This window comes from Manacus candei, unplaced genomic scaffold, assembly GCF_025592945.1.
Source record: "Manacus candei isolate 608988 ecotype Guabito, Panama unplaced genomic scaffold, ASM2559294v1 h1tg000033l, whole genome shotgun sequence".
In the NCBI taxonomy this organism is placed as follows: domain Eukaryota; kingdom Metazoa; phylum Chordata; class Aves; order Passeriformes; family Pipridae; genus Manacus; species Manacus candei.
Genome location: NW_026138081.1, coordinates 10,222,327 through 10,238,112, shown reverse-complemented (window position 1 = coordinate 10,238,112; position 15,786 = coordinate 10,222,327). Strand labels below are relative to the sequence as shown.

Sequence of the window (15,786 nt, the reverse complement as noted above, 5' to 3'; positions counted from 1 at the left end):
CCGTTCTCACTGTTGACTTGCCTGGCCCTTGGTGTTCTGGTTTCTGCTTCCATACTAGTCACATGTAACTGCTGAAAATCAGGTTTAGCTTTGCTGGCAGCTGTGGCAAACCAGCCTTCTACCTTGTTATGGTGGTTTCTTATTCTTTCTTTACCCCTTGCTGCCAAGACCACAATGCAGTCCTTAAACTCTGTGTAATCTCTGGCATTTCATCTGCAGGTGATGACAAATATGGAAGAAAAGTAGTTTTGTTCAGTGCCTGCCGGATGCCCCCAAGTCATCAGCTAGATCATGTGAAACTGCTGGGGTGAGTAGTGTCTTAGTAGGCTGCTGTTAACTTCTTAAACCTGACCTAATTCTTAGGTGCTGGATTCTTGGGGCCAGCTCTATCAGCAGTAGCTTCTTTAGCTGGATATGTCCTCCCATGTGCTTACCTCCATTGCTGGGGATGCAACGAGTCCCAAAGGAAAAACCTTTCTGTGGTAGAGCACGAAGTGAGTTCAGCAGTTGTCTCTTCTCAGGTACCTGAAATTCACACTGGACCAGTATGTGGAGAGTGATTACACACTGGTGTACCTGCACCATGGCCTGACCAGTGAGAACAAGCCATCCCTGAGCTGGCTGCGGGATGCCTACAGGGAATTTGATCGCAAGTGAGTAAGGCTGCAGCAAGCAAGGATATAACGTGCTGTTCTGTAGCCTAACATAGATGATCTTCCCTAGGCTCCCTGTGTAGCTTGGTGATCACAATTTACTATCACTTAATCCCCTGCTTATAGAGGTGGATTGTTCAATGCAGGCTGAATCATGGGATAAAAAGCTCCTTCTGTAGTAACATCCTTCAGGCCAACCCGCAAGCAGCAAAACCAGGACTTGGTGCAAGTGCGTCAGCTCCATGGTGTAATTGTTGCTTCCTGGTGAGGCTACTCACGCTTTTCGGTGAATCTTGGAATACAGCACAGCATGCCCTTAGGCTGCTGAGTGGCCTGACACAGCTACAAAGCATGGGAGAGCAGAGGCCATGGGTCCTGGGGAGTGGTGAGGCTCAGTGCAAAAGGAACGGAGCAGCCAGGGTGCCTTAATCTTGTGGAAAGGTTGGTTCCTCTGCTTAAAGTGCAGCTCATCGTTACTGGACTTCTCTTGGCAGGTACAAGAAGAACATCAAAGCCTTGTATATTGTGCACCCAACCATGTTCATCAAGACCCTGCTGATTCTCTTTAAGCCTCTGATCAGGTAGGAAGCACTATAGGAGGCTCACCCATATCCTCGCTCTATGGGGGAACAGTGGAGCATTCTCTGTTGGGCACAAGATGAGCCCAGGCTGCCAAGCCTACCCTAGAGTCTCTCACCTTATGCTATCTCCTCCTGTTTCTGAGGTCAGAAATATTCAGACACCAGAAGTACCACTTCAGGAACCTCTACAGAGTTTGTAGCTCTGTGCTGCTCCTTTTCTATCCAACCAAGTAGAAGTGCTGCTAGTAATGGAAAAGGAAGTGAGAACATCAGTCCAAGTTACATTTAATTCATTGTGTTGCTGACTTTGTAACTCTGTAAAATAATTGACACCAAAACTTTCTCAAGGCTACTCTTCTGGAAGAAGAAATCCAGAGTTTTAAGAAGTCTGCTACTGCTAGGGCCTCTAATGTGACTTGGAAAGTCTTAGCATCTCCTGGTAAAATAGGTGGAGTTGGAGAGCTATGTGGGTGATATCTCTGCTGCTTGACCATATGTGTCCCTTTGCCCCGTTGATGTCCCTTGCAGACCCCTGCTCTCCTTTCCTGTAAGAAATCAGTTCTGTTACTGGATTTCCTGATTCCTCACATACCTACCTTTCTCTTGTTTTTCAGCTTTAAATTTGGACGAAAGATTTTTTATGTGAATTACCTTAGTGAGCTGGAGGAGTATGTGAAGCTGGAACAGTTGGGAATCCCAAGCCAAGTGCTGAAGTGAGAATACTGCCTGTCTCCCATTTGCTTCGGGCTCTGTGAGAGGGAACTTTTCTGGAGGAGTGGCAAGAGGAGGAAGAGATTGTTCCACTCAGGCAGTGATTTTGGAGGGAGTGATGACAAATTGCTTTGAAGACTGTTGTTTCTCTCCATACTCCTTCCTGTGTGTCCTTGGCTCCAGTGCCCAGTTCTGTCTTTGGGTTAAAAATCCTCCTCCAGTGGAGCACCAATCCTGCCTCTCCCACTCACCCCTTGGGGACTTTCTGCAAGATGCTGACTAACACTGACCTGGAGCTCATGGTGTGCATCTGCTGTGTCTGGACACCTGCTTAGCTCACTCTGCACAGTTCAGCTTGTCTTTGGGGCTTCCCAAAGTTGCCATAATCTCAGTCCTACCAGATTGATTCCCTGTCCCATACACACATTCACATTCGTCTCATCACATCCAGTGTTATCCTGGCCTCCTGCCCACGCTGTCATCCTCAGCTCCTCCAACTCTTGATTTAGGATAGCTACTCCTTTCTCCCTGCTTTTTTTTCTGGCAACCAGATGTTTGTTCTTATGCTCCAGAGGTGCCTGTCCTGTTCTTGCATAGGTAGAATCAACCATACTAGGCTGGAGCATTTACCAGTGGGTGTGCAGTACTGGGTTCATGCACTTTCTGGGAGCTGGAGTGGCTTTTTACTAGTCTGTGTTTTGCTACAGATATGATGAATACCTGAGATCCCTGCAGAAACCTTTACAAGTGCCCCAGAAGCCAACACCCCCACGCCCACCGCTGCCAAACCAGCAGTTTGGAGTCTCGCTCCAGCAGTGAGTATCTGTGGACTGTGTTGCTTTTGCCCTGCCTTGCTTGATGAGAGGTCACTGTATTTATAACAGAACAGCAACAAAAATGGCTGTGAAATTTTTTGCAGTTCAGACTTCCTACAAAACTTTAATCATTTTCCTGAGGAACTCCATGCTCATGTCCAGATCCTGACTGACTCAGTTCAATTCCACTCGCTTGATCCTCAGGTTAGATTGTTTCTGCAGCTAAGGGTCACTAAGGGAAGAGCAAAATAAGGGCCATGGGGACAGCTTTATGGCACTAGAAACTTCCTTTTAAGCATAGCAAGTCTGTAGGAGGCTGATGGAGGTGTGTTTAGGACTGTGCTGTTTTGATTGAGCAGTACTGCAGATCTGTTTCTTAATTTTTTTCCATATCTATTTTAAAAGCACTTCTATTCACCCTTGTACTGAATCCCACTCCCAATTCCTGCACGGTGACACAGGCAAACACAGACACTGGCAAGGGCTAGTGATACTGAGTAAGTGTTGAAGGTATTTTTAACTTTGAGTGTGATTTTGCCTCCCCGAGGAATGAGGAGGAGCCAGTACTGTGTAGCCAGACAGAACCTCCGAGGCAATCTGGGAACACATTCCCCAGCTTCAATACATTTCCAAATGGTCTTTCCCATGGTGCTGTGTGCCTGAGCTTGTTAGTAGCCTCAGAAGGGGGAACAGCTCCATGCTATTGAGTGGCCTGGACAATCGAATGTAAGGGTGGCAGTGAACACCTTGGCATCACTAGGTTTTCCCTGACAGCCATCATGTTGATAAATCTCCTGTCACAGGAGTAGGGTGGCTAAAGTTATTTCTCTCATGTCACCTGCTTTCTGCCCTTGCTCCTATGGGGAAAGAAAAAAGAAGCTTAACCCTTTTCACCTGATTCGTAACTAGCAGCCTTACCCTCTGGGAAACCCTCTGCCCTGGCACCTAGAGGCTATAATTTTTACAGGAGATAGAAAAATGTTCCTGTGGTCTAGTAATGAGCTCATACTTCCTCCATTGAATGATGTAGCATGATGGGTGAAGAGGATAGAAGGCTGAATAATGGCTGAACCAAGGACTGGGATAGCAAGATCCTATGTGGTACAGCTTGTGTGGGCAACTTCAAGACTCGGGGGCTGCATGCAGGGTGCGGAGGACCAGTCATATGTAACCTTTTGTCTCTTGCCACAGTCTCAGGGAGAAGAGCCCTGATCAGTCTCCTATTCCTCTGGTGGTCAGAGACACTATTGCTCATTTGCAGGAGCATGGTAAGTGTTTGGGGAAAGCTGCAGCCCCTCTCAGTTCCATGTCAGTGACCTCTCCTCCACCCAAGCTCCCATCAAGAATGTGGTAGGATGAAGAAGAACAGCAGTGTAAAGCCTGAACTAGGTGAGTTAGCCTTCAAGAGAGATTGTGCAGGGCTTAGGAGACCTCTTTCTTCCAGGAGTCCATACTCCCACTTGTATAAGAGTAGCAAAATGCTCCTTGTATCCTCTGTCTGGTAGTGGAAGCAGAAAGAATTGCCGTACTCTAAGAAACGGACATGTTGACATCTGCCTGAATACCCCATAGCATGGATTTATAATTGTTAAGGCCAGCATTTTTGAGACTTTCACATGGCTGATCTTTCTCACTTCACAGCTCTTGCTACAGAGGGAATTTTCCGGAGATCAGCAAATACACAGGTTGTCAAGGAGGTCCAGCAAAAATACAACATGGGTAAGTGCCCAAACACATCAGAGCCCCTCTCATTCCCTAACTACTACTGTCCAACTGGAACTGTGTTGGAACTAGTCCATCATGTATCCACTTCTTCTCTGATAGGTCTGTAGGCGAGGCCTCATCTCAGGGTATGACCTGAGTTGCAAGGGAGAAGCATCTGATACTTCTGCTGTGTGGAAAGCATATTCTTTCCCACTCATGTTCCCTTACTGTCCTTTTTTTATTCCTGAAAGTTTCCCTGTTTCTTGGGGTGGCTATACCATCCTAGTAGTCTGGTTATACTGGAGGGACTGAAGATGACCAGGAAGAAATTTGGTCATGTTTCATTTGATGACTCCTAAAGATGTAGTGCTGGATTCAGCATTGCCTTGCATATGACTTTGGGATACATTTTTCCACTGTGCTAGAAGACACAGTACTTCAGTTTTCTGTGTTCTTTAAAATACTCCTTCCCTAGTTCTGGACTCTGACTAGCATGTCCCATCATTTGATGGAAGTCGTGCTTTTTCCATTGGGCACTGAGTCTCTGCTCTACTTTCTCAGGTGTGCCTGTAGATTTCCAGCAGTATGAAGATGTCCATCTCCCTGCTGTGATTCTCAAGACTTTCTTGAGGGAGCTACCTGAGCCCCTTCTCACTTTTGGCCTCTACAGCCATGTTGTCAGCTTCCAGAGTGAGTTGTAACAAGTGTGCTATTCCCTGAATGTTGTGCTGGCTAAGGGCAAAGATATCTTCGGAGGGGCATGCTTGGGATACCCCGTGATTGCAAACAGGGCTTTTATAAGGATAAGTACTGAGGATTCCTCATGGACCTGCTTGTCCTGTCTCTCTTGATTTTTAGGTGTGGAGGAGGTGAATCGTGTGGATGTTGTTCGCAGAACACTCCAGACTTTGCCAGAAGAAAACTACCAAGTGCTCCGTTTACTGATAGCCTTCCTGGTGCAGGTGAGCTATTCCAAAAGTGAGCAGTTACATACTAGTTCAGTTGCCAGTGCATTGCATCAGCTTTTTGACACCCTGCTCTCTCTTTTCCTCTGAGAGGAAAAGCTAGGGAATTGCCTTTCTTTACCTTACGTTCTTCTTATACAAAGATCAAGAATGATCATGATGAACTAGCCTAAGCAGTTGCTTCTCATGACGCTGAGAGGTGCAGGCAGGCCTTAAGCCTAAGAGGTGCAGTGTGGTCTGTACCAGGGAGGCTGAAAGCTCCCCAGGGTGGAGGTAGAACTGCAAAATACCTGAGTAAAAAAGGGGTCTCAGATCTGCCTTACAGAAGTTTCTGCTGCCAAGGAAGGCACCGCAAGGCTATTCTAGCAAGAGGGAAGATCATGATCTCGACTTGCAGAGATATTGGCTGACAGTGCTCTTGGTCCTGTTGTTATAATATGGCCTGGTCAGCTTTTCTCCTCTCATTTGCCCTGGGAGTCTGTCAGCTCTGGCTTTGGGGAGAGTAGAGGTCAGCTGCTGGGCTGTTCTGTAGGATTCACAATGGTCTCTTTCCTTCTCACATAGGTCTCTGCTCACAGTGACAGAAACAAGATGACAAATGCCAACCTGGCAGTTGTGTTTGGCCCAAATCTGCTGTGGGCCAAAGATGTAGCCATCACTCTAAAAGCCATCAACCCCATCAATACCTTTACCAAATTCCTGCTGGACCACCAGAAGGAGCTGTTTGAGGATGCAGAGGCCTGAATCCAGGCCAGCCCACACCAGCACACTGTGCCCACCTTCCCCCTTCTTTATCTTGGAGCTGTGACCAAGCTGTCTCCAGTACAAAGGGACCATTGATTCTCTGGGTGATGAGCAGAGTGAGGGCTGTGGAGATGGTGGTGAAAGTGTGCAAGTAAGTGTGCAGGAGACCTACAGCTCCGATGAGCAGGGGAGCTGGTCTCCCAGCTGCTGAGTGTGGAGTCGTAACCCACCTGTGCAGCTCCTCCAGGGCTCATCACCAGTCTGCTGCCCTATCAGATGACCTGCCTTCCTTTCTTCCTTCCCCTACATGCAGTTTTTCTGCCCTCCTGGTCCCTTCCTCAGCAAAGGTCTTTTTTGTTTAAGCTCCCCATAGCCCTAGCTCACCTCCCCTGCCTCAGCTGGGCTGCCTGGGCTAGGGCAGGCTTGCTGGGTTTTGTGACATTCTTACTGCGAGTGCCATCTCTCAGCACTAAATGTGCATCCTTGCCTTTCACCAGAGGCACCTAAAGCAGGGAAGGGAGCCAGCAGTCCTTGTGCTTCAGGTAGCAGCATGTCCTGCACTTGCAAACACCACTCTGTACCCCCAGCTTTTGGCAGGCAAGTGAAGAACAGGTTCACAGCAATGGGCTTTATTACCTGTCAGACTCCAAAACAATGAAGGTGAATTTAGCCCAAAGCCCAACCTCTCTGGAGTCACCCGCTCCAGATACTATTTAGTGTTTGCTGGTGTAGTGGATAATATGCCTCCCATAGCTACCCAGCTCAGGCATGTTTGTCCTTCCAGCAGCAATTCCGGCCTGGCTGTGTGGAGGTGCTGGCTAGGGCCCTTTGACAGCTGATGAGTCTGAATGGCAGGGAGCAAGTGCCCTGGTGGCCTGTCCCAGCAGCAGCACAAGGCCTCTTCTCCCTCTGGCTTGTGTGTCTGTGCTGACTGGCATGGACCACCTTGAGATGTATTTTTGAGCAGAACTTTCCCCAGCACAATGTAACAGAGAGCATGGCCTTGAGGGAAGGTCTGGGGACTGGGGCCAACCTTCACCCTGGAGTGCACCAGGCCTGGATTACAAACTTCTGCCCAAGTGCTGAGCACTCGTGCCAAAGCTGTGAGGGAACAGCTATTCCATGCCAAGGGCCTTTGCCCTGTCTCCTCAGTTCATATTTTCCTTCCTACCATAAAAGCCTGGTCAGATGCATCCTGTATGCCCTTGGCACAGCTGGAGAGATCAGGTAGCCCACAAGGCAGGCTCAGAGTGGAGTGGTCCTGGCACCATCCCAGAGCAGCTGCAATACTGTTATGGCATCGCTGTTGGTTTTGGGTTGCAGCATTACTGTTATCTGAGCTAAAAGAGATCCCTCTCCTTAGCCTGGGTCTCTCAGGGTTTTAGGAGGGAGCTTCTAGCCTTACTTCACTGGTGTGATGTATCTTTATATCTTGTGCCCTGCATGCCTGGGCCAGCCCTCCCTGCTGCATCTGGCCTCAGGGACAAATCTTTTGGACCAAGCAGAACTGGTTTTTAAAAAGCTACTGGATGCTAAATAGAATTTGCTATTTCATAATATTTTAGCCTGCTTATAAATACTGACCAAAGGTTGGTGCCCCTGTTGTAATCAAAATAAGTGACATCTGTCACAGGAATTAAGAAGATTGCTCTTTTTGCTAAACTCTGGAATGGGAACGGGTGCAAACATAGGCAGTTCTGCAAGGCAGCACAGGTCCAGCCAGCTGTCTTGGAGGAGGCACACCAACATGTGGGTGGGAACAGTGAGGAAGAAACTGAGCATTACTAAGACTAGAGCAAGAGATGTTCTAGGATAGGACCGGATCTGATCTATTATAGATACTGGGAGATTTTGCCCTAAGGATGCTACAAGGGACTTCCAAGTCTCTCTTCCAAGAGTAGGAGCCTTCCTTGTTTGGCCAGGATATGAATTGTTTCATCCTGAACAATTCACAGCAGTAACCAAATAAATGTTTTGGAGGTAGAGATAATCTGCTCCTAATCCACCTGTGGTCTCTCCTACAGTAAATTAGCACAGCTGACGTGTTGTGGAGCAGTAATCTCTTGAGGGGGACAGTGTGGAAAGAGGTGTACTTGCCCCAGTGTTTAAGGGGCAAGGCTGCAGAGGCTGAGGGAGCCCAGTTCAGCCCCTCTTTCCCTGCAGGCACCCTGCTCTGTGTAGGCTTTGGTATGGGGAGAGGGAGATTTGTGCTCTGACTGTATCGGCCCCTGATGCTGGCCTCACCTCCATCTCCCTATGGGAAAGGCAAACCCAGCTAACTTCCCCTGCAACAAACAAGCCCAAGCTCAGCAACTTGGAATCAAAGTGCCTGTGTGCTGGGGCATAAGGCCTTGGCCCTATGCGCTCCCTGGGGAAGGTGGCACGTTCCAGCCCTGCAGAGTAGCAAGGACTGTTCCCTGCCTAGTAGCCAGGGGAGCAGTCCTGGAGTAGCTCCTGCCCAGAGGGAGAGCAGGGATTGCTGCTAGTGTCTGAGTTCTGGCTGGAGCTTGGTGGTTTATTTTGGGGTTTTTTTGGATTTTTTTTTTTAGTGAATTCTTGAAATAACATTTCCTTTTTTAGCAAAACAGAGACTGGTGTATCCCCTGCAGGCAGGGATAAAAGCCTGCTCCAGTTCAGTGCCTGGTGGGAGCAGATTTGGAGAGTGTTCAGGAACTGCTACTGCTCATGGTGGGAAAGTGCTTGCAAATCCTGGAAGGGACACAGTGTAAATATCCCCTTTCCTCTGCTGCTCCTTGTGCTGGAGTTGCTGAGGGCTCTGGAGCAGGCACAGTAACCAGAGATGCTTTTGCTTCTGCAATCTGTTCTCCTGAATGCCTTGTATTGAAATATCCCTCCTGTGACTTGAGCAAGGAACTGGCCTGGGCCTGCCTACAGCCTTTGCTGGGTGGGTGGTCACTGGAGCCTGCACCTGCCAAGGCCAGGGGCTTAAATTCCCTCCCCACCTGGTCAGCTTCCTCACACAGGCAGGGTGCTGGCTGGGCTGGGGTTCTCTGCCTTGTATAGGTGGGAGGCAGTATCTGATTAGGTGCTGGTCTGTGTTGGTTTTCTCCTTGCTGTAAGCTGCCCTAGGGTCTCTTCCCTGGCTCTTTCAGGTTAGCTATTAGCCATTTCTCCCTGTAGGGGTATTTGTTCTGCATCAGCCTTCTGCTTTTAGCACCTAGAACATTCCCCTTTGCTAAGCCTCCTGCTGTCTTAATGGCCTTTGATCACTCCTTGGCCCAAGCTATGTATTGGCACCAGAGCTTTTTGGTGGTGCAGGGGATTGGGGGCCATCTGGATGCCTTGTGGCAATGTTTGCTAACTCGAGAGAGAGCTGAGGGCCAGTTTGGTCCCAGTTTCCTCTTTATGCACAGGGGCTCCTGTGTGAAATTTTTGGCTTTGCTTTTGTTGCTGATGTTCCCTGCCTTCTTTTTTGTTAATGTTCGTCAGGTGCAGGCCTGGGGTTTTCACAGTTCAGACTGTTTATATTCTGCTAATCTGCACCAATCTTATATTTCACAGTTTGCACTTTTTGTATTTCAATAAAAATTAAAATGTAATCCCAGATCCAGGTGTGTCTGTCAAGTGGCAGCAGCTGTGGCACATCTACAAGAAACAGAAGTAAGGCTGGCTATGCTGCCAGCCACAACCATGCTGATAGGGAGGAAATAGAGTATGAAATGCCTCCTATGTGAGTAACTCTGGGAAGAAATACTAGTTTGCAGGAGCCTCAGGCTGGAAACAGAGTTCAAACAAAATGAATTATTGTAAAGTTGGTTCTTTCCTGAACAGGGCTGCGCTTCCATGTTACCGTCTCCCTGTCATGATGAACAATCTGCCTAGGATTGCCCTTTCCAAGAGGCAGACCCAGCAGTTGCACAGGTTGTGGTATCACCAGGTGCCAAGTGGGAGCCACCTGCAGGCTTTCCAGTTAGGATTAGCTGGCTAAGTTTATCCTGTGGCCAGGTAATATGTGCAGCACAGGTCTGCACCTTCTCATCTCAGTATATGTGGATTACTAACTCCTCAATGTACAACAGTCTGGTTAGGACCACTGCACTCCACCCCTTGATCACATACAGTTAACTGTCTTTTCCTAGGCCCTCTTAATTTGCTGGTAAATTTACATCAGTAAGTTTTTTTGTTAGAAGCCAAGAATTAGGACTAGAAAAGAGAGTGCTGAAGCTAAAAGCATCAGCATCAGGCAGTAGCCTGAGCGCTGGCTACTGGCCTTGTCAGGATGATGTGTTAATGCTGATGTCAACCTTTACATTTCTAAAAATGTGCTGCTTTTCAGCTTTTATTGTTGATAAACCATTCAATTAAGGGCTTCCCTGTGTTGCCATTTCTCGTTCTGCATGTTGACACTGGCCCCTGTAAATGGGGCCGTGGGGGTTAAATATGCTGACTACATAGTGAGATCACAAACCTCCTGAGTGCAGCAGTTGGTCCAGTTTCTGGGCTTGGTCACGGTGACCTGCCTGTCACTGTGCTGCAGCAACATCTGCTCTGGCCTCAGAGGAGCTGCAGAGCAGGTGCATCTGTCCCTGACAGGGATCTGACATTGGCAGGACCTATGCTAAGTGCAGTCACATGGGCAGTACTGAACGCAGTGTAAACACCACTGCAACTGGACATGTTTTCATGAGTAGCTGCCCTGTGGCCTTATGGATATTATTCTGAGAACATTTTTCTTTTTATAATAGCATACAATAGGCTCATAAGGGGAGGGCATTTAATTGTTCCTGACTTTGGTGATTAATCCTACTTCTGTGGCTGTTTGCTTTTTCACGTATTTGCTGATGGCTTTTCCAATCCCTTGTCTTACTGGCGATGTGGTGAAAAGGATGGATACTGAAGGCCCTGTAGTAAAAGTCAGATCCCAGAAGGTGGTTTCTGTGAGTTTGCCAGCAATTTATCTCCCCTCACTCTACAGTGTCTTTTGTAAGTGCATGAAATGACATTCATAAAAACACACAGATATACAAGCATGTACTGTAGACTGATCAGTAAGGTTGCAGTGGGATACGCCAGTTTACTGCGTTATCTCCTGAAGACGTAAGAAAAGATTGCTTTTAATAGTTACCCTTGTACCCCAAGCTGGAATATTTCCTGTCATAGAAGCTTCCAATATACACAGTCTTTTTTTTTTCCATTCTTGCCATTTTATCCACTTTGTCTTTTTTATAATAACCAGACACCCTTTACACTGCAGCTTAAATCAGCAGTTGTTATATTTACACATTTTTACCATCTTGTCTTTCCTTTAAAGGGAAGGTACTGACACCTTACATGGCATCATGTGTTATATAGTGTTAACTTTAGGCAATACTAGAATACAGCTGTTAAGTATGGTTATTCTTTCCACATCTTATTAGTCTAACTCTCCTATCAGCTCAAAACATTCCCACTCTTTAAGCATGTAGTAGCAACAAAGTACAATGCAAATTCTGCGGATGGGGTTTTCTTTCCCCCTTTTCCCACCCCTTTCCTTCAGGGACAAGTTAATATTTCAGCGGGAGTGGGACATCTAGATAATTCGGTTTCCTAATTCACTGGGGAGGTCAGCAGGGTCAAACACTGTGTGACTGTTCCCCCCACCTTCATTTGGAACCAGCCCAGCACCTGTTCTGTCGGTCTCTCACTATCCTTCCAGCAGGTTGGTCTCACTATGATCTCACTGACTGCTCCAACTGTAATGTACCAGTCCATTTTACCCTCTCTGATGGAGGCAGCAAACTGCTCCATCCTGCACTCACTGATAGGCAGCTCTCTGACCGTTCTGTTTCCCGGAGGAGAAAGACGATGAGGTTGGGACTGTCCCAGACCTGTCGGTACATGTGGAGAAAAGCAGAATGTTGCTTACGTAGAAGTTTTATTGGAAATTCTGTGAATACTTGAAGTACACTGGAGACTTTCCAAAACAATACAATTTGAGGAGCCTTCCCCTCCACCCAGAGTATCTGTAAATCAGCAGCTACATACATACTGTCCTTAATATCGAATCAAGCAGACAGCTGCTAAAATAAACAGCCTTCATAACATAACCTGTGGCAGGCCACAGCAGTAGCTAGATCTTTCCTGAAGCAGAGCATTTGTGCAGTGGTCAGGAAACTCAGAGCCTAGATGTAGCAACTATGTGTTGAAACTGAGGAATGTCCAGAGAAGAGGCACCTAGCTCATCCCTGGAGAATCTCTTATTGCTATGGCCATCCAGCTCAACACTAGCAGCTTATATAGGCAATTGTCCAGCCTTTTGAAATAGAAAAGAAACGTGCCACACCGATATTCTGCCTTATGAGATGTGGGAGCTGTAGCCATGTTAGGAACTACATCAGCAAATGAGCACAAGTAATAGCACTGACTTTCTAGATGGGATTAGCAAGAATGGCATGCTCTGCCAGCTCCACAGCTTGTCGGTGGAAGAAGAGCACAGCAGGAGCGCTGGCTAGGTGAAGTTCAACCTTGACTATTCTTCTCCATTCATACAGTGTGAACTAGCACTTTGCCTCCTCTCTGCTGCTCTGCAGCCCATAGGATCACTAGAGAAAGGTGACAAGCACCTGTCTGAGCTATTTACTACAAGTTGGCAGACCAGCTTCCTGAGCAAAGATGAGAGCCAGCTGATCCATGAATTCCTCGTGTTAATGCAATCCTTCTGCAACCCCTTCCACCTGTGAAACAAGGTGGCTCTGGCTGTGGGGATCAGATATTTATTAAAGCCCATGTAACTTAAGCCCTCTTATGAACTGTTTATCTTTGAAGTTTTCTTAAATGTTTGTGCATTTTACTTTGCACGGACAAGGCAATTTCCATGTGAGGTTGCTGAAAAGTTGAATTGGTTGAGTAAAGTAAAAAGGTTCTGGTGGGTAACTTTCCTTCAATAAAGCTCTTACCTAGAGTTCTAGAGCTCACATGGCCTCCCACCAAACACATCACTCAACAAAAAAGTTGGGAAAATTCAAAGCATTGCATTGCTCTGACCTTACAATAAGCTGTATTCTGAACTTGGCTCCTTGCTCTAGCAGTGGCACAGAAATAGTGTTCTGGAGTGGAGCTGGGGTTACCCTGTCAGCTGCAGGCAGTATCTTTCAACTATGCATGCAGTAGAGCTGAAGAAGCTGCCACACAGCACTGACTAGAAGGCTGGTTACTTGGACACTGAGGAAATTAAGATGGTTCCTTGGTACTGAGGCAACACAACCTCACTTCTGGAGAAAGACAGAAAAAGTGTTTTAGGACAGTAAGGGGTCTTGCAGTTGCTCACTCTAGTTACACATGGGAGGAGGAGAGAGAACCACAAGAAAATTCACCTTATCCAAGCTTCTGTTTAGTGTCACCGTTTCTCCTCCCCTCCTTATATCGGGCAAAAGACAGCAGCCAAATCAACCATAGAGCACTGCCAACCAGTCACACTGTCGATGGCCAGATCATTACAAAAATAAAATTTCAGCTACTCAAAAGCCAGCTGATTAAAAAGTACCATAAGCTTCCCCAAAAATGTGCTTCTTTGAAGAAGCTGCCTTCTGAATGACTGAAGATCACTGCAAATTTATCCATGCCTATCAGAAAACAGCTTTTTACCAAGTCCCTGCCGCTCCACTCCACTGATGTGTGCATTTCATTCTATCAACAGGCCCTGACTCGCTGTAATGGACACACAGTCCCCAAAACAGAGTATAATATTAATCAAGTCTGTCTTAGAAAATAAATATCTTGGATATTTTCCTGCAAAGAGAGACCAGTCTCACTGGCCAGGGTTCCATGGCACACTTGCTCTTGGCAGTGATCCAGGGCAGAATGACCCGCACTACTACATGAAAACAGAACATCTTTTAAATATAGGTTTCTTTAAAAGCAATAAATATTTTTGATTCTTAAGTTCTTCTATTAACCATAAAGCAGGAGGGTTTGCAAGGATTAGAGGAAAGAATCTTGGACTAAGACTCCTAGTTACATAACCCTAAAGAAATAGGATTCCTAGTATTTACAGTTACGTTTCAGAAGCAGAGACTATGAATTCAGCATCATCACAGCTGCTACCTGCAGGTTTGCCAACAGTCAACACTGTTGAACTCAGCATGGCCAAATGTCAGTGCACTCGGGAAGGAAATGTGGAAAGCGCTTCTGCAGTTTCACTCCGGCTGATCAGCCACCTAACAGAGGACCTGGCACAAAACCACTGCGTAGAGACCCAGTTCCTTGGAAGCAGGAAAACAAAGGTAACTTGTGTTACACAGGTCCCAAAGCTGACTTCTCTCCCTGGGCTCCAGGCACGCACACTGAAGTCAGGATGAAATGCCCCGTTGTGTGGAATGGATGTCCTGGACTGAAAGCTGTTGAATCTGCTGAACTCACAGACCCTGGAAATGAGCAAAAGCTTTCTATGCTCTAACAGGATCGGAGACTGTAGGAAAAAGTCTGTTAGCAAGAAGCTCTACCTACGGAACTTACACCAGAGGACCCTTGGAGGAAGCTTATGGCAACTTTTCACAAAGCCCCTCCACACAGAACACAGACTGAGGAAAAAATATTTTTCATACACTGGAGTTTGACTTCCTTGTCCCTACTGAAGTCCTAAATTCAAAACTGACTGTGAGCAGGAAAAGCGGTCCAGAACTAGAGGGTGGAAAAGTTGAGGAAAATCAGCAGATGAGCTGTATCTGCCGTTGAAGAGAGCAATCAAAGAAAGCTCACTTGATGGAAGGAACTAGTCAACGTGAGACAAAAGGCAGAGCAGGGGCAATAGAGATAGTTGTTGATGTCATCTCCAGGATGCCTTGAGGAGGAAGAACTGCTGCAGCAAAACTAGGAAACGGCTTCACTGCAAGGTTTCTACAAAAGCATCAAATTCTTTGACGTTTTTCTCGTGGACTGCCAGCTTCTCTGGTAGTGAGTCCTGAAAGGGTAAAGAAAGGTGCAAGTCAGGGCTGATTCACAGCAGACAGAAGGAAACTTTAAACACATACTCTAGGATAAAAACTCTGCTTCTGAGTCTTGCAACCCCTCTCCACTGCTATGGGCTCCCCTTCCCATGTGCACAAAACCAAGAATCCTCTGGCAGCATCCAGCAAGTGACCCTGACAAGGGCACTCTGCCCAGAGTCTGTTTGTTCTGGAGGAACAGGAGGTGCACTGGGGCCTTTCCTTGTGATATCCCCGCCACCAGCTGCAGCACAATAACCTGCTCACGTCACTGCCTTCATCAGGTCACTTGCAGCGCTCAGCCTTTGGTATTCATTTTTCTCCACAGTATGTTACAATGCCAGAGAGCCCAGTGGAGCACTCACTCAGACATGACTTTCACCAGTCACACCAGGACTTTACCTCTGCTCAGGCTGCAAGATCAGGCCTGATTTGCCACAAGTTTGACACCCCAGAGGGAGGACTAGTTTGGGGGGTTTCAATGACAGCCAAAGCAAGCACACAGCAGCAGCTTTCAGCTTCAAGACAAACACGCCAGTTTCAGAGGCTCAAGTGTGCCACAAATCTGCATTTATCTGGAACATATTAATGAGGGACTCCCTTTGGACAGGGTCTGTCTTCTGAGAAGTACAGGAAAGACATGGGGGCTTTTGGAGCAGGTCCAAAGGAGAGACACAAAAATTGTTCAA

At 47.1% G+C, this 15,786-nt stretch overlaps 2 protein-coding genes across 21 annotated transcripts in view; one reads left to right on the top strand and one right to left on the bottom strand.

Moving 5' to 3' along the window:
- Positions 1–12,143, top strand: part of ARHGAP1 (Rho GTPase activating protein 1) — a 27,813-nt gene extending 15,670 nt beyond the window's left edge. For all 5 annotated transcript variants that reach the window (XM_051791683.1, XM_051791685.1, XM_051791681.1 and 2 more), the window contains 10 exons: positions 220–307; positions 522–653; positions 1,148–1,234; positions 1,849–1,947; positions 2,653–2,760; positions 3,952–4,028; positions 4,402–4,479; positions 5,026–5,154; positions 5,323–5,426; positions 5,994–12,143. In XM_051791683.1, the coding sequence (XP_051647643.1) occupies positions 220–307; positions 522–653; positions 1,148–1,234; positions 1,849–1,947; positions 2,653–2,760; positions 3,952–4,028; positions 4,402–4,479; positions 5,026–5,154; positions 5,323–5,426; positions 5,994–6,173 (1,082 nt within the window). In that variant the 3' untranslated portion in view covers positions 6,174–12,143. The remainder of the gene's footprint in view (positions 1–219; positions 308–521; positions 654–1,147; positions 1,235–1,848; positions 1,948–2,652; positions 2,761–3,951; positions 4,029–4,401; positions 4,480–5,025; positions 5,155–5,322; positions 5,427–5,993) is intronic.
- ATG13 (autophagy related 13) overlaps positions 12,032–15,786 on the bottom strand; it is a 24,046-nt gene continuing 20,291 nt past the window's right edge. For all 16 annotated transcript variants that reach the window (XM_051791653.1, XM_051791657.1, XM_051791659.1 and 13 more), the window contains one exon: positions 12,032–15,072. In XM_051791653.1, coding sequence (XP_051647613.1) covers positions 14,995–15,072 — 78 coding nt within the window. In that variant the 3' untranslated portion in view covers positions 12,032–14,994. The remainder of the gene's footprint in view (positions 15,073–15,786) is intronic.